This window comes from Scomber scombrus, chromosome 15 (genome assembly GCF_963691925.1).
Source record: "Scomber scombrus chromosome 15, fScoSco1.1, whole genome shotgun sequence".
Lineage (NCBI taxonomy): Eukaryota > Metazoa > Chordata > Actinopteri > Scombriformes > Scombridae > Scomber > Scomber scombrus.
In genome coordinates this window covers 16,960,483-16,983,579 of record NC_084984.1, presented here as the reverse complement: position 1 = coordinate 16,983,579, position 23,097 = coordinate 16,960,483, and the positions used below count along the sequence as shown (strand labels likewise).

The 23,097-nt window shown below is 39.7% G+C and overlaps 2 protein-coding genes across 2 annotated transcripts; both read left to right on the top strand.

Moving 5' to 3' along the window:
* Positions 1-6,899, top strand: zfand5b (zinc finger, AN1-type domain 5b). The gene is made up of 6 exons (XM_062435100.1): positions 1-184; positions 3,535-3,719; positions 3,855-4,002; positions 4,127-4,230; positions 4,593-4,721; positions 5,322-6,899. Exons 2-6 carry the CDS (start codon positions 3,563-3,565, stop codon positions 5,468-5,470), a joined length of 687 nt encoding a protein of 228 aa, XP_062291084.1. The 5' UTR covers positions 1-184; positions 3,535-3,562; the 3' UTR covers positions 5,471-6,899.
* A 3,677-nt stretch (positions 6,900-10,576) lies between these two features.
* tmc2a (transmembrane channel-like 2a) lies at positions 10,577-23,097 on the top strand. The gene is made up of 20 exons (XM_062435232.1): positions 10,577-10,613; positions 14,115-14,157; positions 14,296-14,724; positions 15,236-15,391; positions 15,557-15,647; positions 15,741-15,822; positions 15,916-16,022; positions 16,208-16,306; positions 17,021-17,163; positions 17,294-17,441; positions 17,627-17,815; positions 18,609-18,788; positions 19,073-19,231; positions 19,601-19,729; positions 20,503-20,570; positions 21,182-21,421; positions 21,510-21,635; positions 21,913-21,991; positions 22,591-22,708; positions 22,916-23,097. Exons 1-20 carry the CDS (start codon positions 10,577-10,579, stop codon positions 23,095-23,097), a joined length of 2,805 nt encoding a protein of 934 aa, XP_062291216.1.

Sequence of the window (23,097 nt, the reverse complement as noted above, 5' to 3'; positions counted from 1 at the left end):
TCAGCGACAGAACGACGTCACCGATATCAGCTAGAGGAGAGGAGGCTACTCCGAGGGAAGAAGAACGAAAAGAAACCCTCACTTACCTAGACGGCCCTAGTTAGTTAGCTCGCAAATAAACAGAGTTATTCCGTCAATACAAAAAAAGTATTCACCAAGAAGCGACGTTTATCTGACACCGACGGTAAGATAACTCACAGCTAGCATCAGTGGTTGTTTTGGAAGTTTTCTGAAGTCAACAGTAACATAAAGTCGCATTTCAGCTTAAATACAGTGATAGCCTCGACGTAGCTCAGTTTAAATGGAAAATTTGATTTAATTAGATAGCGAGGATTAAAGAATTGTTAACACGTGTCGACCGTAACTTTTCATCTCCAACTGCGAGTGTTGTAAATTAAATTCACAATAGCTTCTTTGCATATCAATGACTTAAATAGGCTTTTCTGTATTTTCTCCATCCTCTTCGTCGTCTTATAAGTAAAATAAAGACACTCTTTATCTAATTAGGCCGGCGTTAATCTACTAGCATCTGAAGATTGGCTGAAGTTATCTTGTGAGCTTTTATCGAGATTTCACGACGTGTCGCTTTAACCGTGCGTTTATTTCACATGATGATACTTACAAAGAGATCGTGTTATTGTTATTCGGTTATGAAAATAAACAGTATGTTTTTACTGAGAACAAAAACAAAGAGCAGTTTCATTGTTAGCATATGCTAACAGTAGCGAGATCACGAGAATCTGCTCACACGGTTTATTGTGGCTAACTAATGTTAGCATACGATCGAGTGCACCAAAACTACGCATATTGTGTGTATTTGTTTTAACTTAAGCTTTTAAAACTCAGTGAAAATGAGATGGTGTCACTGCTGCCGGGTGTCATGTAAGCTGAAGTTGGCTCATTTAACAGAGGAAAGATGTTTAGCAGCTATTAGCTTGCTAGCATGACTCAGTGGATTTGTGGAGGAGCGACACGGCTGTGGCCCGGTGTTTGTCCGACAATGACTGCTTCAAACAAACCTCCACTGAGGATATCCGGATAGAAATAGTCCTATACATGGATGTTATTGAGCCTCGGGGCGATGTTTGACAACAGCTTGGGGTTATCGGGTTATTTTTTGGCTTTAGCCTCGGTGATAAACGCTCTCTGCTGTTTATATGATCTACAGGTGTCGTGCTGAATGTTGTACCCATGTTAGAATCTGCCCCACTAAACTGTGTGTGATTGGACAACCTCTATCTTTTTAAATCACACTTTCCTGTTTTGGGTTAGAAAGCTGATGTTAATCTACGACAGCTGAACATCTTCCGTACAAGTGTAGCATCTTACTCGTCTCGGGTTCACAAGCTTAGTGTTTTTTTTAAATGGAATTTGTTGGTTATTATTTTAGTTTTGTTGTTCTGGCTGGATTTATTTGTTTAAATGTAACCACAAGATGGTGCCATAATGTGTAAAGCGAACACAGGTGGCCATGCAGGTGACAGATGACGGAATGATGTGATTACCCTTTGGAGTACCTTGTGATATTTGCAAATGTAATAAAGTGGGTTTCGAGTCAGTATTCTTACTTGGTCCCTGATTAAGGCTTTGAATCAGCACAATGCTGTTAAAGTGTGTGTGTGTGCGTGCGCATTCCTCCTCCTCCTGCTAGGACTCCTGAGGTAACCTATAAATAGAAGCGTTCCCAGTCTTACTGTATTGAAGTAGCGCACGCGTGAATCTGTGTGAGCATTTGAGATCACTGTGTCACATTGCACTCCTGTGACAGAGCAAAGCCATCATGCACTGGTCCATGTGAGCGCTGCAGTTGGTAGGGGCGCACACACATGTGCAGGGGGGCAGATTTCAGCGATCAGTGTGTTTATGAGAGGGAGCCTCTGATGCAACTTAGCGGAAACCTGAATTTGTTGATGTGAGTAAGTACCCTGATGTTTCTCCTGTGACTTAAAAACAGCCTCCGGCCCCTCAAGTGGTACTCTTGACAACTAAATGCAGGTAATTATTCGGCTGATGCAAGCTCATGCTGACTTGGGTAACTTTAGAGTAGCTTTAGAGTAACTTTTCTGGTGAAGAGAAGAGACCCATGCTGTGTTTTAACTTGAAAAAAAGAGCAATTTATGTCAATATTAGCCACACATTCTGATTTCTAAAGCTATTTGTTCTCACCTGCAGGTCTATTTGTGACAGAGGAAGTGTACAAGAGCTTTTATACTCAAGTTCTCATAATAGCAACATGACATCACACATTTTAAAACCTTACTTTGAGGAATATACAAATTTTTTATGCAAAACTTTTTTTTTAATTTGACACAAGAAGCTTTCAAAGTTCTCACTTTAAATATGATCTACACAACCATCAGCTGAATAATTTTAGCCTAGTTTGCTTAAATAAAGCTGTGTTGTTGTTAACTTTGTGCAAATTAGAATACGACATTGACGACTGTAAAAGTCAGATGTGATCATGTCTGTCAAACAACAGCTTATTATCAGTATCAGTAATCATGATGAGTTGCACAAGGGGTGAGCATGATGAAATCACACTGTTCTGACCTGTGAGTCACAGATTGTTTGTTTGAAATTGCAAATAATGACGGAATGAAACATCTGGACACAGTGGAGGTTGATCCAGGTGTTAATGCATTTAATTAATGCAACTTCCATTAGTCACGTCATGATAGGACAAAATGAAGCTTGGCTGTTGTTGGGTTCATGTGCTCTTGTGAGGGAAGAAACTCAGCTCTGATACATTCCTATAGCTGATTGTGTCAATTTCACAACTCATTATCTACCACTTAAAGGGAAATTCTGATATGTTTTAACCTGGGTGCTATTTTCCCATCACTTGGGATCTAATTGACTAATGGGGATGTTAATTTTTGGAGTTGGTCCATTATTGAACCAGAGCATTTCAGCCAACAGCCAAGAAACAGGCTGCAATATAATCCTTAGGAGCAATTACTCCCTTTTTAAAGTGCGTCCACTGCTTGTTTTTTGCTGCTGACAGGCTCAGATTGTTATTACAAGTTTCTGACAACGAAAGTAAACACAGGAACCGGCCGCCTTGGGATCTGTATCTGGGGCAAACAACCCACATTTTCATCAGTGGTTTGTTTACATGTGTGAAGCTGATTTTCACAGCATTTGGACTGTAAAGAAACTAAGAAAACTCAGTGCAATGATGGATTATCTCGTGCACTAGACAGCTAAAATAGGGCACGCAGGTGATTGAGTGGTTAGAGCGCATGCCATATACGCATGTCACACCCCCCTCTCTCTCCTATGTTTCCTGTCGGTCTACTGCTAAATAAAGGCGTTTATGCCAACAAAATCTTTAAAAAAGAAAAAGAAAATAAAGCTAAAATAGATCCCTATGCAGTTAACCGTAACGCTGCTACAGGCAGTGTCATTTACATCATTGTGAAATCCATTCTGTAGGTGTATTCATCCATGTTTCAGGTGTGTTTGTGTTATGTTGTGCGTTGGTTGTACTCAGACCCTCATCACTTCAGCGTGCGTCTTTGTTTGCGTCTCCAGGTCAACTCACCAGGCGGCAGACATCGCTATGGCCCAGGAGACCAATCAGAGCCCAGTTCCTATGCTCTGTGCAACTGGCTGTGGTTTCTATGGCAACCCCAGGACTAACGGCATGTGCTCCGTGTGCCACAAGGAGCACCTGTCAAGACAGAACAATGGAGGAGTGAGTTCTCTGAGTGCTGTGGGTAAGACCTGCTGTGTCTGTCACAGGTTTTTTGTTTTGGCTTTATTTCCTTAAATAAATCCCAACCTCTGTCTGCAGCTGCACCTTTCTCCCCAAGCTTCTGACTCTGACATGTGGTAAAATGTTCCTCTCTCAGGCAGCAGCAGCAGCAGCACAGCTGAAGCTTCTGCCATCCAGAGGTTAGAGGCCACCTTGAATAATGCTGCAGCGGCTGCAGCCGCTGCAGCAGAGGTGGCAGCTGAGGCAGCTTCGGCTGAGGCTGCAGCCGCCGCTGACGCTCTCAGGTGAGGATCCGCTGAGGTCACGAGCACGTTTTTGATAGCCATTAGCAGCTTCTGACCGGAGCTGACATAAACAGTTTTTCCTTTTCTGTAATATTCTAATTTTCATCCCATTTGTCATTTGCAGCGGGGTTTCGACAGCTATGACTGTAACAAAACAGATGACTGAGATGAGTCTCTCCTGTGAGGAGACGGGAGCATCAGGGAGCAAATTAGAGCTCACAGAGCCAGGTGGGTACAAAAAAATGGACCTGTTACTTTTCACAGGATATAAACTGACCCACCAGTATATTGATACAATGTAAAACAGTCCACTACATAATAATAGTGTGAATCTTGTAATGTTGGTTTTTATTTTCAGTTGGGTTGCTATGCTATATATTATCTAAATACTTAAAAAAAAAAATTAAATACAATGCATTTGGCTAGTGAGGACAATCAATCAATCAATCAATCAGTAAGCAGGACTGTTTTATGACAATATTGGATGTGATATGTGTGAATTTGACAGACATTTCAATCTGTTAACTTCATGTATAAACTCTGTAAAAATACAAAATTGCACTATAAATATACATTTTCTGCGCCTGCAGTGGTGAATCAGCCCACAGTCTCGACCTCCCATCCCTCCACTGCTGGCAGTGAAGACTCCAAAGCCCCCGAGCCCCTCAAACCCAAGAAGAACCGATGCTTCATGTGCCGCAAAAAAGTTGGCCTTACAGGTAAGAGACGACAGTCACACACTATTCCTGTTCAACTGTTGCAACTTGTTTCAAATTTGGTTATTGTTATTTATAAGTTGGACTGCTGTTTTTGCCATTATTTGCCAATATTATTATCACACATGAAAGTCCACACAGCAGAATACAAAGAGTAGTAGAAACTTTGCATTGTCTGAAAAAATGCTTCATTTTTACATCTGCTTCAGAAAAGTGTGATGAAAATTGAGAAACGCACAAAGATGAGCCAACATGCCGGTTCATAAATAATTGATCTTGTGTTGAAAGTTTTCCTGGAAGTTGAATTTCTCTTTTGGGGGTTTTTACAACATTTTCATAGAAGGTTCCTGCTAAAAGACACTGCAAAAAGGCATCAGTTAAGTCTTATGTCAGTAGTGTTTTACTGTAAAATCCAGATATATTTCTGTACTAGTTGGGCAGGCAGCAGTGATTCATTAGAGCTTATGTTCTATTATATCTTCCAAAATTAAAAGCTCAATTTTTACCTGAAAACTTCCAGGCTGTCTACACTCAGGAACATTTTTGCATTGTGGGCTCTTGTCATTGATTTAACACTGTCTGTGCTCTGCTGTGTCATTTCAGGTTTCGACTGCCGCTGTGGGAACCTGTTCTGTGGACTCCACCGTTACTCCGACAAGCACAACTGTCCGTACGACTACAAAGCTGAGGCCGCCGCCAAGATCCGAAAAGAGAATCCCGTGGTGGTCGCTGACAAGATCCAGAGAATATGAAGAGAGAGAACTCCGTTACAGTTTGACTTTGAATACCAAGGGGAGCGATCGGATTTAAACACACAAAAAAAAGGAAAGAAAGAAAAGGACTTGAGCCCAACCTTCTTCCTGAAGGACCCTTTTTTCTTCTTGTTTGTTACAGTCTGGACCTTTTTCCCCCTCCCCCTCAGTGCATGAAAGTTAACTTATATATCTTTTAGCTTTCATTCTCGTTTGTGTGAGTTTAACACTTTTTTTTTTGGAAGGTGGTATTGAAAAATAGTGTGAATGAATTATATAAAAAAGTAGAAAAGGGGAGGGGTGGGTCGCTGAAGAAAAAAAACTCATTTATAGAAAAAAAAAAGCTGTTGATGGTTTTACTCAGTCTGGTCAAGGTCGCTCGAACTCTTTGCTGTTGAAAGAACCCCGGACACTCGGGCCTTGTTTTTGAACTCTCTCAGACTGTTACTGCTGTTGGCTGACGGCGCCATCTCAGCCGTGCTTGCTCTCTGCTGGCTTGAGTAGCAAAGTGGATATCTGTCTTTTCTCCCTTTTCTTTTTTTTGTTTGTTTTTTTGTTGGCCTCCCCCTTCAGAGTTTTGATGTTGCGTCCTGAAATGCTTCTCCGTGCCCGCCGGAATCTCGTCCAATCCGGCCCGACCTCTTCACACATAACATCTCGCTAAAGAGACTTTAAAAATAAAAAAAGAGACTTTAATGCTAGCCTTTTTCTCGCTGGCTTGTGTGTGTGGCACAAGAAACTCAACGCAGCGTGACAGCTTCCGTCTCGATCTCGGGGTCGAACACCACGACCCCGCTACGCTCCAAGATCCGGACGACCGGCAGCCATCACCCGTCTCGCTTTTTTTCCCTTTTTTTTTTTTTTACTTAGTTCTTTTCAAAAACCATCCGCTAACTGTTCTTCTCAGATCCTGTTAACATTTGTTCCCTTTTTCGTTGATGAAAATCAGTGTGTATGCTGTGTGTTGTTGTTGTATGACAAGTAGCCTAAACTTGTATTACTTCTTTTGCCTTTTTTGGAAGGGTTTAGCCCCACTAATATTTTCATCTTTTACTTCACTATTGAATGTTTTCTTCTACTTTTAATGTGAGCTGACAAAAGTCGGAGAGTGTTTGAGGACTGTTGCATACTGCATATCGAACATGTGTGTGTGTGTGTGTGTGTGTGTGTGTGTGTGGCTGGTGACTGAATGTTGTGTGCAGCAGAGACTTAGTGAGACCTGTGGTTGTAGGTTATTAATTCCCATTTTTGTTGATTTGTCGTTTTTTGTTTTGGTCTGGCTGCTTAATCTGTGTGTTCTGTTTTTTTTTTTTTTTTTACCCTTTAGTTATGCAAGTTTGTACAAACATCTTTATTTATATACTGCAGTGCGCATAATCTTCCAGTTAAACAGAATAAATTGTATGATGTAAATAAATTATGTTCACAAATATAACATTAAGAATCTTGGGCCATTCATTTAAATACATCAATGTCTTCCAGTTCAGACTAAAATTATAATAGGGCTCTAGTTATATACTGTAGAGGTGTTTTAACAGTATGTCAGTGGCAAGAAGGTGATGAATTGGAAACTTTGGAACAGGCAACCCTGAGGACAAAATACTCCCATCAATCAATGCCTTTATTTTGAAGTTTTGGGAAGTTGTGGTTTTCCAAGAATGTAAATCTTCCACCTGCACACTAAAAAAGGTAACCTGTGGAGTTTGACCTCTAGTAGCACTAATATTAATCCTTTTTGGGGTGGTCCTGGTTATATTTAATACTTTAATAAGTGGCTTTGCAGATGTTTTATGGAAAAAAACACTCGCCCCCTTTTGTTACACCTTAAGGATCCACACAATATGTTGTGGGAGTGACACACAATGTAAACATAACTTCTACAGTTTACACAGTAGGTGACAAATGGTCCGTTTTTATCCAGATTTTTCTTTTAAAGACCCGTCAAGTCCATTTAATCACGTTTTTCATTGAACTTTCTCCACGAAGATTCAACAGTACACAAAACATCCCTTCGGAGTCCACATCCACCCCAACCCCAATGTCCATTACCTTCTTTAAAAAGCCATGTTTGCATCTTGCTGTCTAAATTCTTAAATATGAACATGTAAAATAGATAAATATTCAGTTAGTAAAATAAGAGGCCGCAGAAATCAAGAAATGAAGGCTTACATGTAACAAACTGTCACAACATGCCCACAACAACAGAGTCATAAGCACAGACTTATACCATAACACAACATGCAGCTATACATCACATCATATAACTACAGTTTCTTATGATGCATACACCAAACCGTCTCCTCCTCCCTCACAGGTTCAGTTGTTCAGACATCAGCTGACATTTCCCTGCTGCTGCCTGTCACTTTATCTCACAGAGCCCTCTGCTTCCATGTGACTCATGTCTCCGCTGTGTGGAAACAATATCTGCTGCAGAGAGCGTGGCCTTGGGTCACGTTATGACACCCTGCCTCTCAGTGATGACTGTATGTTTAAATACACACACACACACACACATGCAGAGGGGGCTCGTTCATCAGTACAAGAAGCACATAGTGTTCCTCTGTCAGTCAGTTCCCCACACACCCCCGCCCCTGAGAATTAGTAGAAATACTTCCCCAAATAATCTCCTGTGTACTACTACAGGAGTCAACATTGACCTACCAGAGCCACTAGGTGGCATAACACACACATATCCCAAATATCCAATCCTATTTAATGTGTGTAAAAAAATCCAAACATGAATTTAAACTTCTCCAACTTGTTGTGCCATTGGTGTGAAATGATTGAGCTCTTGAAGGAAAGCAACACTATAAATTAAGATCATTCAACCGTAACATTGTAAATTGAAAAAGGGGCAACTATAAATACAATACTCTAATGTTATACAGCAGAAGCAGTCACACCTGTAAACAGCTTAAACACTTTGTTTTATTAAAGTTTACAATTTTTAAGACAAGCAAAATGTTAATATTTATGAAAAGGATAAGCTGAATATCATGTTATATTTCAGTCTTTACATTTACACACACACACACACACACACACACACACACACACACACACACACACACACACACACACACACACACACACACACACACACACACACACACACGTGTCGTTCACAGATGTGCAATACTATAACAGCAACCTCAAGACCAGATCCATTAACCTTTAATTGCTCATGCATCTTTCATGGTGATTGTGCATGAAATATTGATTTAGAGATATCGGAAGGTTTTTTTAAAAAATGTTTTATTAGACATGCAGGTGTTTAGAAATGTGTGTCATGAGCACAAATGTGTCCAGATCAGAAGAGAATAGGGTGAATATCTGCTGGTTTTGCAAGCTTTTATAAATGACAGCACACTTGTGCATTATAAACACAAACAGAAAATAGAAAATATAGCTGATTAAACACCAAGTGATTATAGCTAACACACATAATTGTGTTCATTTAATTATTTTCAGCCCACACAAATGCTTGAAATGGTTTGATCAATATCACTGTACAGTAATACTTGATCAGACCAAATAAGCAGTTTTAGGACAACTGTTGCTTCTAGTCATTTGTGACGAGCAATTGAGTTATATTTGGCATAGGCTACATAGATTAATTACAAAATACAATCTAAATGCATGCATGCAAAACGGAGCTCAAAGGACTGAATATAAATATTACATTCATCAGACATGGCCAGAAGTATGACTCAAAATGAATAATAATGTTGCTCTTCTGGATGTGCGAATTAATATCTGTTTGCCATAGTTTGCCATATCAACTTTCGTCAAAAGCGCTCTTGCACACCTGAGAAGTCTTTATGATAGGTGTGTTGGTGAAGTAACCACATATTAAAAAGAGGAAGGAACACCTGCACACTGTCTTTTGCTCTTCCTCTTTTTAATATGAGATGATATTGTTATATTAACAGCTTTTTTCTCTACCCCAAGTGGCGCAAGTGATCAGTTAGTGTAGCTGCTCCTTCCTCTTCAAAATAAACAATACAACCTCTGTGCTATCAATAACTATTGATTATGGGATAAAATCATCCCGGATGAGCCCCCATTTAAACACACAGTGTACTATACACATATACACATACTCAATATACCCTTGTATACTTTTGCTATAAAAGTATGTCTTATGATACCTTAAATAATGCCCATTTGTTCTGTGTAGTGTCAGTTTATGCTCACCTAAAGATTCACAGTAGTGCTGGATCATCTAACTGTGTCAGAAATATATTTTGCTCTCTAGCAACATCATCTCCACTACTCACAGCTGCACACTGGTGATCCATGTGTCACCTTTGGGAACTGACGTCTGTGTAATAGAATCATTTGGATGTGAAAAATGAGCTCTACTGTATTATTTAATGATGGTTTTCTCTTCAGCTCAGCACAAACAGGCAGCTACATGTTGGCTTACTCTATAGCTGCAATATTTTGATCACAGTTTTTTTTCTGCAGTTTTGAAGACAAAACAAAACAACAAAATACTGCAACTGCAAGGTCAGCTTAGGGTATTTACTGCTTGCCTAATGAGCCTCGGATGAAGAAACCTAAACCTTCATTAAATCTTAAAGCTGTCTAGTCTTCTTGTGTGTGTATGTGTGTCTGCATGTGGTCTCCAATAACAAGACGAGTGAGAGTGTCTCCAGCTCTTTAGATAATGGGGTCTTTTGGATATTTAGGAAAAGCAAAGCAGGACACAATAGTCAAGTCTAGCTAAATAGAGTCTGTCTGAATGCTGATTCAGTTCAATGTCGGCCTGATATGAACCACTGGTGTGACCCATACCTCTATATCAGCACTTCAGTGTAGTAATAATAAAATATAAATGTCCCAGCTCTTGAAGAATAATACAGCCCATATGCTCAATAAGCCAAACTGGATCATTTTTGGTTTCCAGAAGTTACTGCATCAAAGAACCACTGTTGAGAGCGGGTCACATGCAGTAGTCGTCATAGTGACAGCATTGTGAGATACCTGAGTTTGGTGCTGGCAGGGAGCCAAGGCAGAGGAGAGCCAACCTGCTGGGGGGGGGAAGTCTGGACGAACACCGCAGAAGACGCAGAGGATAGAAACTTTCTATTTTTCATCATTATGCCGAGAAAAAGTGATGTGGCTAAAGTGGAAGAAGGTGAGTTGAAGGTTTAGATGACTGGAGGCTTCTTTTGCTGTGTTGCTGTTATAGAATCTGTATTTTCTCATACATTTTTATAACTACTTACATAAAGATGTCATACAACATTATATGCTTCAACTACATAGGTTTGGACTCAGGTCATGTGGCTTTTGGCGACCTTTCCTGCTGTAGGAACTCAATGAAATGTTACATAGTGTGTAGCCATTGTCACAGGTTCAGCCTTTGTTTTCATTGGTCTCCACCCACTTGGAGTCTCTGGAACTAAATTTGGGAGCTCCTCGGCTGGTAATACTACAGTTAATGCAAGTTCATGATACTTTCATGGCTGTGTCTGGTCAATTGGACCAAATTGGTAGACCTACTTATAGACAGACCAAGATTGCCATCCCTATAGCGCTAAGATATTGTGGAAATGGAGAAGATGTATTGGACAAATCAGGATTTCCTTAAAGAAGGAGCTGGAGGGAAAACATTTAAAACTTGAAACATGGTTGTAAAATGATCACAATGTGTGCAGTAGAATTAATTGAAAAACTTTAGGGTGGTTTGATGTGTTAGATGCTGTTTTGGACCTCCAAACACTGGTTCTATCATAAAAGTGAAAGAAAATGAACAACAACAATTCCACTTCTGTTGTTTTGTAATTTCTATTATTGTCTAACAACCAACACATAAAAAGCCTGGTATGTAAAATACAGTAAACACAAGAATCTAGCATCAAAGCTACACAAGGTTATTCTTTCAGGTTATGGTGAAAAGATTGTGGTTGTTTAAGTTCCTGCAGTGGAAAAAAGCTATTAGACTTACAAGTTTTTACGAATTTTTACTAAACAAAATCGGGAAAAAAAGTAAGCTCTTTGACTTAAATGTGTAACTTCATTTAGACTTGATCTTTCTGATGTGAAAGACTTGATCCACCTCCCAACGCTTAAAAAAGAAGAAAACATTGACTTGGTTGCAGTACTGCATTCGCTTTTAAGTGACTCATAAATGTTTTTTGACAAACACAGAGATTATAATAATAATAATAACAATAATAATAATAATAAGCTTTATTTATATAGCACCTTTAAAAACAGAGTTCACAAAGTGCTTTGACAGACAAGGCAAAATCAGTAAAATACAAAGCAAGACACACAACACAGAGAGAGGTAACAAGACTGGCATTGACAAGATGGGAGTAGAGGACAATAAATACAGTAGGAGATAGTGAGAATATAAAAATATATAAAATACATAAGACAAAGTAAAAATAAGATTAAATGAAAGCTAGTCTGTAGAAATGAGTTTCGAGTAATGATTTAAAAGAAGATACTGAATGTGTCAGCCTTATTTCCTATTTCCAGGTTGTTCCAAAGCTGAGGGGCCCTGATGGCAAAAGCACGGTCCCCTCTAGATTTCAGCCTTGACTTTGGAACAACCAGAAAGGCCCCACCCGAGGATCTAAGGCTGCGGGCCGGCTCATACGGAGTCAACATGTCCGTTATGTAGCTTGGAGCTAGACCCAGATGTGCTTTAAAAGTGATCAGTAAAATCTTAAAATCAATTCTAAAATGAACAGGGAGCCAGTGAAGAGAAGCAAGCATTGGGGTGATGTGATGTTGTCTGTTAAAACCACCTGCTGCGTTCTGAACTAGTTGGAGGCGAGAGAGACATTTTTGAGGTAACCCGGAAAGGAGAGAGTTGCAGTAATCTAAACGGGAAAAAATGAAAGCATGAATAATTTTTTCCAGGTCAGAGTGGGTGAGCATCGGCTTGAGTTTGGAGATTGTTCTTAATTGTAAATAACAGGACTGGACAGTTTTTGTGATATGAGGAATGAAACATAATTCTGGGCCAAACTGGACTCCAAGATTTCTGGCAGTGGGCTTGATGTTCGCGGACAAGGTCCAATTTTATTTTCTATCTATATGCTCCCATTTGGCCAAATCATCCAACGACACAACGTTTCTTTCCATTGCTATGCAGACGACACACAGATATACCTTCCCCTGAGATTCGGTGACCCATTTGGGGGACCAAATACAAAAAATCCCATCAGTCTTGGTCCCTAAAATAGAACCTTGCGGTACACCACAGGTAATGTGGGATGTGGAGGAGGTGGTTACCTGTAGTGACCGCAAAGGTTCTTTCTAAAAGGTAAGAATAAAACCAATCAAGTGCAGTGTCCTTGATGCCCACCCAAGTTTTAAGACGATCAATTAAAATTGTGTGATCTACCGTGTCGAAAGCTGCACTTAAGTCTAAAAGAATTAAAACTGTGCTCTCTCCCCTGTCCATTGTTAAAAGAATGTTGTTGGTTACCTTGAGGAGGGCTGTTTCTGTGCTATGTAATGCTCTAAAACCTGACTGAAATTTCTTAAAGATGTCATTTTGAGACAAAAAACTTAAAAGTTGGGTTGAAACCACTTTTTGTAAAATTTTGCTTAAAAACGGAAGTTTAGAAATTGGCCTAAGATTATTAAAAACAGAGGGATCCAGGTTTGGTTTCTTTAAAAGTGGTTGCACCATAGCATGTTTAAAAATAGAGGGAAATAGACCTTCTTCTAAAGAACTGTTGATAATCATTAAAATAATGGGTCCAACTGTATCAATGACTTCTTTGAGAAATTTTGAGGGAATGACATCAAGGCTACACGTGGTGGGCTTCATGTGGGCTATGATTTCAGTTAAAAACAGCAAAGACATGGGTTTAAAATTACTAAAATAACAGTGGATGTCTCTACTGGTATGTAAAACCTGGGCTGGGGGGCTAATTTGTTTCCGTATGTCTAAGACTTTTTTGCTAAAAAAGTCTAAAAAGCTCTCACAGGTTTCTTGTGAGGCATCGATAAAATGACAGGGGAAGGGGGTGATGACAGAGTCTCAGGTTTGAAATAAAATTCTGGGGTTAGAATGATTTGCTAAAATCAGATTAGAAAAAAATGATGTTTTTGCCTCTTTAACTGCGCTTTGATAAAACCTCATAGTGTCTTTCCACGTTTCATAAAATACATGTAGACCTGTCTTCTTCCATTTACGTTCAATTCCCCTGCAGTCTCTCTTTAATTTTTGGGTGGTTTCAGTAAGCCAAGGTTGTTTTGGCAATTTAGATTTTTTCTCCTTATAGGGGGCGACAGAGTCCAGGACAGACTTACACGTATGATTAAAAAAGGAGACCAGCTCCTCTGTATGAGATTCTTTATATGCTGACGATATTGTAATATATATCAGTCTATTAATTGTGGACCAACAATACCATTGGAACTAGCATGGCTAATAAAGACAGGAGACAAGTGGACAAAAAGATTGTTTTGTGAAAATAATATTTTTTTTTATTCAAGAATAATAACAACACAACATTTTAAGCTAAATATTCCTTCCACTGAGTACCACTGAATATGGTCATTGTTAATTGTGCAGAATTGAGATGTTTTGTGTTACATCTGCTTAATGTTTGTTGAGCCGGTTGAGTATTTTATTGTTGATGTGTTGTTTCTGTTTGTTCTTCTTCAGTTGGGATAGATATAGATGCAGATTTGAGCGACAGTGATGGTGAGTGGATGAAACAGCTTTTCATGTAGCTGATTAAAACTCAAACAATTGTTTAGAGTTTAATCTAATGGACAGAATCATGAATGTGGTATTTTGTGATTGCTCTTAATGTAGACGGTGCCACCCAGAGGAGAGGGAACAGGAGGCAAGCAGCTGGAAGAGGAGCTGCAAGGGGAAGAGGCCGTGGTAAAAAACCAGCCAGCGAGGACGAGGGTGATGATGATGAGGAGGCAGATGAGGCTCCAAGGAAAGGCAGGGCAGCAAACAAGAAGAAGCCAACTAAGAAACGTGGTGGTGGTGGTGGTGGTGATGATGATGAGGATGAGAGCGAGGATGAGGCCCCTAAGGGGAAGCGACGTGGAGCAGCCAATAAGAAGAAAGGAGGCAAAGCCCAGGACAGTGATGAGGAGGACAGTGATGTAGGGAAAGGAAAGAAGGGAAAGAAGGGAGGAGGGAAGAAAGGAGGGAAGGATGAGGAGGACAGTAAGGGTAAGAAGGGGAATGCCAAAGGGAAGGACACGGGGAAAGACAAGGACAATGACAAAGGCAAGAAGAAGAAGAAAAAGGACAGGTAGGCCAGATTTCATCAACCCCAACTCTGCTTTTAAAATCAGGATCCAATTTATTGTAATTGACAGTTTTATTGTCAATACACAATAATAATAAAATTCTTCTGTGATATGCTGCTGAGCCATATTGACAACTTATAAAATCCAACAAAGTTGGGGTGTAAAACAATACTACAATATTTAACTTGAGTAGAAGTACACTTACTTTACGGCAGACTCAAATCTCAAGTCCTGCTAGTGATCCCTACAAGGTACACTGTTCATTAAACCAGTATGTGACTGCTAATTCTGTTATTCTTAAATCACCACCATAAAATGACCAAGTACTTTAGCTTGAATTAATAGTAGCAGAAATGTGTTTATTCTGCTTTTCTATCCTGTTAATTATTTTTCGGGCCCTACCTTGTAGACATATCCTGCACTTGATACATGAATTCAAACAGATAAATCACTTCTATTTGCTTCGACAAACTCCCCCCCCCCCCCCTTCTCCATCTGCTTTTTATCCACCAGTTCATCTGATTCCAACACAGACTCTGACGAGGAAGAAGAGTCCATGTCGGAAGGAGAGATGGCCCGGTTGATGGAGGAGGTGGAGGAGAAGAAGAAACTGATCGCCACCATCAGGAACAAGCCATGGAGGATGAAGCGGAGACTCGTACACCTGAAGTAATCTCATGTCATTTGTCCAGTTTTTCAGTTTGAGATTTAAAAAATATAATCAAATGCAGTTTATTCAGTTCAGTTTCTAAGTGGAATATTTTGGGGTCATTTCATTTACCTGTCAGTGCCTGTCAGAAGAAGTATTCAAAGGGTTCACGTTTATCTTCACAGGGAAGCTCAAGAATTTGTGGATAAGTTTGAAGGAGCTTTGGGCAAAGGAAAAGGCAGGAAGTGGTTTGCCTACAAAATGATGATGGCAAAGGTTAGGATCAAAATTTCTCCTTTCTATTTTACCCTTGATGTCATGGGAGTGGGAGCATTGTTTCCATTCTTTTTTGTTGTTGTTTTATCACAGAAATGGATCAAATTCCAGAGGGATTTTGAGAATTTCAGAACATCCTGTATCCCCTGGGAGAGGAAGATCAAAGACGTGGAGAGTAAGTTTGGTTTCCAGCACAGCAGAGTTTACCAGCTGAACGGTGACTCCTTGTGGACAGATGCTGAATTTAAAATATTTTTCATGTCCTCAGGTCATTTTGGGTCATCTGTAGCATCTTACTTTATCTTCCTGCGCTGGATGTATGGCATGAACCTCGTCCTTTTTGGATTCACTTTTGGACTGGTGGTCATCCCGGAGGTGAAATGATGCTGCAACATGCTTAAGAATACTAATTAAAATCCATTCATGTGGCATAAATGAAAAAAGTTTAAAAAAGTTACAGTATACAATAGTTAAAATAAAAGTAAACAAAAATATAGATAACAATAAACATGGAAATTAAGTTTTATTCTTTTTTAAATGTAATTTGTTTTATATTGCAGGTTCTGATGGGTCTTCCGTATGGGTCCATTCCCAGGAAGACTGTACCTCGAGCAGAACAGGACACGGCTCAGGATTACTCTGTCCTCATGGACTTCAACGTGAGTCTCACTTATAAAGATTACATTTTCCAACACTTAAAAAGTTAATTTTATTAGTAATGCAAATAAATGTCTCCAACACTGATGGGGACCACAAAACACCGCAATAATACAAACAAAACCAGATTCAGAATTCAGCACATACTACAAAGAGAAGTAAAAATAATACCAGATTACATAACTTTCATAATCAGACTTTCACACCTTTATGTTTACAACAAATTTCACAGGTTACTAACAAGGAATATGTGATAATAACCCACTGTGTAACCCAATAGAGAAATCAAAATAATGACTAATTAAGAAACCATTATTTCCTTCTTTTTGCATTTGAGAAAATTAGCAACTGTAAACACATCAAAGACAATAAATAAAAAAATACATTTCATATGTACATCATCTGTATTGGAGCATATTTCAAAGCTCTGTTGAGCCATTTCATGCAAAGTTGACACTCTCAAATTATCAGTTTGTACAAAACAGAAGAAAATGGGATTCACCTCCACTTTTTCTAAATCACACAGCTCACACATTGTTTCCATTCTGAGTATTTAAAAAAAAAAAATCTGCCACATGTAATATATACGCACCTGTCATTTTACTATTTATTCAACCTTTTTGAGACATCCTGGCTAAATGGCAGCCACTAAAAGGAGATGAGTGAGGAAAGGAGGACTGGAAAAAAGTTAATGATAACATCTCTTCTTTTCTCAGGGATACTGCAAATATTCAGTCCTGTTTTATGGATACTACAACAACCATAGGACCATCGGCTTGCTGAAGTTCAGGCTGCCTCTGTCCTACCTCATGGTCGGGATCGGCACCTTCGGCTACAGCCTGATGGTCGTGATCCGCACGTGAGTCTGCAGTCCAATAGCATGTATATTTGCCTTTTGGATGTTTGCTGTCAAACAAATCAAATCAAGTATGAAAAAACCTCTCAAAGTCAGGATGCTTCAACTACCCCTGAGCATGTTTTTCCATCAGAATGGCCAAGAACGCTGATGTTGGCGGTGGAGACGGGGATGAAGCAGACTTCACCTTTGGTTGGAAGATGTTTACCAGCTGGGATTACCTCATAGGCAACGCAGAGACTGCAGACAACAAATACGCCTCCATCACCACCAGCTTCAAGGTAACCATGGCAACCGGCTGCACAAACTGAACAGATGAATCATTTGTCCAGTCAGTTCATATAGATTTATATTTTAAAGGATATGTTGAAATTCATTTATTTCTATATGCTGTAATAGACTGTTGAAAATCATACTTGTAGTTATACTTTTATTGTCAATCCTGTACAATTTTTGACAAGAACAGGAGTCCATCGTGGACGAGCAGGAGAACCAGAAGGATGAGAACATTCACCTGCGGAGGTTTCTCAGAGTCATGGCTAACTTCCTGATTACCTGCAGCCTCGGCGGCAGTGGATACCTCATCTACTTCGTGGTGAAGAGGTCTCAGGAGTTTGCCAACAGGGATGACCTCAGTTGGTATGAGAAGAACGAGGTAATGATGGTCAGACGATTCCAATGAAATACTCCATTGTGGAAATACTCACAGATAGTGATTTTAATTAATCTGACATAATACCCCTGTTAGTCTTTCTACTACTAGGGCTGATATTACACCAAACAAAGGTAACAAAGACAAATTGAAAGGAAAAAGTACTTACTATTACAACAAAATAAGTGCACTTTCTTACTATAACTACTATTACTAGTAATACTATTGCTGCTAGTAGTCCTACTACTACTCTTGCTAACATAACAATCTCAATCAAAGGTTATCTGCTTTCTTCTGGAACTTTCAAGCTCATCCCAAAGTCTTCATTAGAACGATGGAAAGTTCAAACATCTACGATTCAACAGTGAGAGATGCTATATTTTCCTAAAATGTCCTATATGCTAATGAACCAGTACACTTCATACATGAGATACTGTGAATAAAAAATAGACTCTAAAGACCTACAAACAATCTTTACATGATTTTCGATAATGATTAAAAGAAAGAACATTGAAAAAAGAAAACTTCCCAAAGATTTCAAAGAAGGTGAGTCTGGACAGGTAAATCAAACAAGACAAATCCATTTACAGCTTTTACAACTTTGTATTCATCATGCAGTGCTATAAAATTTAATTTGTTTTAACAAACACTGTATAGGAAATAAAAAGGTGTCTGTATTCATAATATAACAGTGAAAAAGTCTGAAAATACTAAGATAAAAAGTGTGTTGTCAACTGTAAGGAAGTAGTGATTTGACATGAGGATGTCAGTGGTGATTCTCACCTGTTTGGTCCAGTTGGAGCTCATCATGTCTCTGCTGGGGCTGGTGTGTCCTCCTCTGTTTGAGACTATCGCTGAGCTGGAGGACTACCATCCTCGAATCGCCCTCAAGTGGCAGCTGGGACGCATCTTTGCCCTCTTCCTGGGAAACCTCTACACATTTCTCTTCGCCCTGTTTGACGAGGTCAACAGCAAGGTATGGCAGCAATGTGTGTGTGTGTGTGTGTGTGTGTGTGTGTGTGTGTGTGTGTGTGTGTGTGTGTGTGTGTGTGTCTCCTCTCTCTCCACACTGATCACCTGGACAGTTTTCTGATGGTTCCACATTTGCTCCAAATTTGCTCCAAATTTGCTCCAAAGGCCTTTTTAATTTAAGGATGGATGGGAATGAATGTCCTAATTCCCTGAAATTTGGGCATTTTGCAACATGCTGAATGGATTCATGTGTCACTGTTGATTCATCAACTTGTCTGTGCCTGTCAGCTGGAAGAAGAGGACTCCATTAGGAATGCCTCACTCTGGGCCATAAAGGAGTACTACGCCAACTACTCACGCATAATCAATGACACTCTAGTCACTCCACCCCCCATGGACCCTGGGGATGTCATCAGAGGACCCTGCTGGGAGACCGCTGTCGGCATAGTAATGAAAAAAATTCCCACCTATTTACATTTACACATCTGGAATATTAGCAACACTACAGATTTTTCTGCTACATCTCATCAATTAAAATCAGTGGTGTTATTCTCTGCCAAAACCTAGAAAACTGTCATGTCAGTTATTTTAGGCAACATAAATGCCACTTATACAGTCCAAAAAACCATCTGGTTTTAGACTGAATAAAAAATGTTTTGAAAGTGAAAATTGCTACTCATACCGAGCAATTTTCCAACTTCCTTATAAAGATATAATAAGTATCAGATACATGTTAAACTGAATGAATAACTTGACTCTTCTAGCAACCTCTTCAAAATTTTGTTGACTCCTCACTTTGTGCTGTTTGTATTCCAGGAGTTTGTGAAGCTGACAGTATCAGACATCCAGGTGACCTACCTGACCATCCTGATCGGTGACTTTGCCAGAGCCGTCATCGTCCGCTTCCTCAACTACTGCTGGTGCTGGGACCTGGAGGCTGGATTTGTAAGTCTGGCAACCTCAGCATTTTTGCTTCAATTTTAAATGAAACAGTTTACTTTAAATGTAAATACAAAATAGTCCATAATTCAGCAATTAGTGAGGAGTTCAGAAGTCATTCCATCATTAAATTAATGTCAGAATATCTCCTGTGAAAAAGGCAGACTGTGCAGTTATTATTTCAGTTTTACAGTGTGGACCTTGTTGACAGTATAATATGCAGGTGGTACACAGGGTGAACCCAGCTGTTTAATTTATATATTAGCACACTAACTGGTGAATAATAAGTCATTAGCACATTTAAATCACTTAATAAATTTGATCAGCACCTACAAAATCAACACTACAGACTGTTTTCACTTTTTGACTTGTTATATCAGTTAAAAAAAACAAGTAACGTAATAACTTTAACAATTGTTATGTCCTATTGTGGATCCCAGTGATTGAGCATCCACAATACTAATATAATACATTAATATATTAGTACCAACTTTCATTTTTATACTGATACTGCTATTAAAAAAGGTTTATCTTGTTAGATGACCGACCAAACTTTAGATATGAACATTCATTATTTTTCCAACTAGAACCAGCTTAACTGTGGACAAAATATGTTGCTGATGATATGATGTTTTCATTTTTTTTCTTGCAGATCTAAACCAGAAATCAGTGTCTCAAATCCAGTTCTCTCCCTACCGGACTGAGGACTTATTTACCTGTTATACTGAAAATGTTTAAACTGTAAAATTTAAAGTTTTCATCTCTCTGTTCACTTTTAGCCGTCATATGGAGAGTTTGACATCAGTGGAAATGTTCTGGGATTGGTCTTTAATCAAGGGATGATCTGGTATAAACTTCATTTTTATGTGTGTGTGTGTGTGTGTGTGTGTGTGTCTGTGTGTGTGTGTTAGGTGAGAGTGTTCTATTCTTAGTTGATCAAAGTGGATTACATTTAGTAGATTTGTTGTTGTATTTAAAAAGTATTTACCAGACACTTTTAAATGATGATTTATCAAATTAATATCAAAGTATCAAATGGTGCCATCACATAGCATCACATCATTTCACTTCTGCAAATTAATACCAGCACATACCAGACAGAAGTAGTAGTAAAGGTACAATAGCCAGATGTGCCATTCCAGGGAGATCGTATAATAAACTGTTCCTCCCCTGTCTTCGTCTTTTCCCAAAAACACATTTGAGTTCATAACTTGGTTAGCAATTTGAGCACTGTCAGTGAAATGCCCATATAAATGTACAACTTTCATACCAGTTTTGTACGGTGAATATGTGGACAAATAGCAACAATGCAAATCACATGTGGTTAGGGTGTTATAGACACGTTTCCAGAGACAAATAGTAGAAACTCAACTCAAACTTTAAACTGTAAACCTTCATATTTAATATGTTAGACAACATCTTGTGTCATTACATGAAGCATGTTCTGGTGTGTTTCAGGATGGGGGCCTTTTATGCTCCTGGCCTGGTCGGCATCAATGTGCTCCGCCTCCTCAGCTCCATGTACTATCAGTGCTGGGCGGTGATGGCCACCAACGTCCCCCACGAGAGAGTTTTCAAGGCCTCCAAGTCCAACAACTTCTACATGGGCATGCTCCTCCTCATCCTCTTCCTCAGTCTGCTACCTGTCGTCTACACCATCATGACCCTGCCGCCCTCGTTTGACTGCGGACCCTTCAGGTAACAATAAATGTACAATGACCACCAGTGTGATATGAGTGGAGTCAGATATGAGCAGGTGACATGTTGACCCTGCTGATGTTTGCAGCGGGAAGGTGAAAATGTTTGATGTGATCATGGAGACCATCGACCTGGACCTGCCGGCCTTCTTGGGGACGCTCTTCAGCTACGCAGCCAACCCGGGCCTCATCATACCAGCTGTTCTGCTCATGGTGTAAGTGTAAAAGAAACAGACTGGATCACACACACACACACACACACACACACACACACACACACACACACACACACACACACACACACACACACACACACACACACACACACACACACACACACACACACACTTTTTTGCACATTCATACTTAAACATCTCTGATACACAAATTAATTATTGTTTTTAGCGTGTGTCTAAAAAGGCTGCAAATCTTTCTGTCTTTCTGTGCTTGTGGTCACTGAAACACAACAAACCCTGTCATCTCTGTTTACAGACTGGCCATCTACTATCTGAACTCAGTGTCCGAGGCCTACAAAAACTCCAACATGGAGCTGATGAAGAAGATGAAGTTGGTAAATACAGATAACAGTAATAGAAACCAATGGTTCCCAACTTTTTTGACCTGTGACCCTTTAAATTAAGCAGTTTTGCTGTGTAATCCCAAATCACATGTTATGGCCTTATAGTGTGAGTGCGATTGGTAAGCAAAGAGAGATTTTTCCCCCTCATTTAAAAAAAATAATGATTGTAGGGGCCCAGATAAAGCAAACATATTCAGTATTTCACAGGAAATCCTTTAATCATCTTATAACCCCTTAGATGAATCGTTTTCCCCTCTTGTAGATGTTCCCCTGCTGATAGGAAATAATACTTTTTTTGCCAAAAAGAGAGCAGATTAGTAATATTATTGCATCTCAGCCAAAATTCACACCAACAGAGACAAAGCTTAACATGCAATTGTTACAGATCTTTAGCAATTTTCCTCCAACATTAAACAAAAACTTAACTCCAGTCAAAATACTTCACCAAAGGTACTGTTTTTAGCTCCTTACTGGAACTTTGTACAATATATCTTTGACATAACTTTTTATTAAGCCCACTCCTCTCTTCTTCTTCTCTTCCCATGTTCTATATAAAACTCTGCTGTCCTCCTCCACCTTTCTCTGCCCAGGCTCGGGATGAAGACAAGAACCGCAGGAACAACACAGACAGCACCAACCAGGTCATGAAAGACCTGGAGGACCTGCTGCCAAACCGCTCCCTCGCCCCCCCTGCTCCCCCGGATCCTGGTCAGTTAACTCCTGCACATTCGGTGTCTTTCAAAGAATGTGGACAGTGTATCTGTACATCTCCATCCCTATAGCATGATGGAAAAGTATTATTCCTTCTGTATCGAACACCAATATGTTACTGGTGTTTGTGTATTTGACATTATGCATCCTTGAGGTACTGATATTATGAACTTATCTGATTCATCACTTTGTCTCTCTGAACAGAAAAGACACCAGAGAAGGAAACAAAGCCAACTAAGACGAAACCTGGGTCAGCTGGCAAAGGTGTTAACTTGCAGAAAGACGTGGCTCTGGCATCACCCAACCCCAACACTCGAGGGCCAGTGAACCGGCAGCCCGGTGCAGGACCAGGCCGAGGTCGTGGGAGAGGGCCCCCTCCAAGATAA

Excerpts from the sequence above, each read along its gene's own strand:
- zfand5b (XM_062435100.1), top strand. The coding sequence starts at position 3,563 with ATGGCCCAGGAGACCAATCAGAGCCCAGTTCCTATGCTCTGTGCAACT. Across the intron at positions 3,720-3,854 it reads GAGTTCTCTGAGTGCTGTGG|GCAGCAGCAGCAGCAGCACA; the intron begins GTAAGACCTGCT and ends TTCCTCTCTCAG. Across the intron at positions 4,722-5,321 it reads CAAAAAAGTTGGCCTTACAG|GTTTCGACTGCCGCTGTGGG; the intron begins GTAAGAGACGAC and ends GTGTCATTTCAG.
- tmc2a (XM_062435232.1), top strand. The coding sequence starts at position 10,577 with ATGCCGAGAAAAAGTGATGTGGCTAAAGTGGAAGAAG. Across the intron at positions 17,442-17,626 it reads CCATCACCACCAGCTTCAAG|GAGTCCATCGTGGACGAGCA; the intron begins GTAACCATGGCA and ends TGACAAGAACAG. Across the intron at positions 17,816-18,608 it reads GTTGGTATGAGAAGAACGAG|TTGGAGCTCATCATGTCTCT; the intron begins GTAATGATGGTC and ends TGTTTGGTCCAG.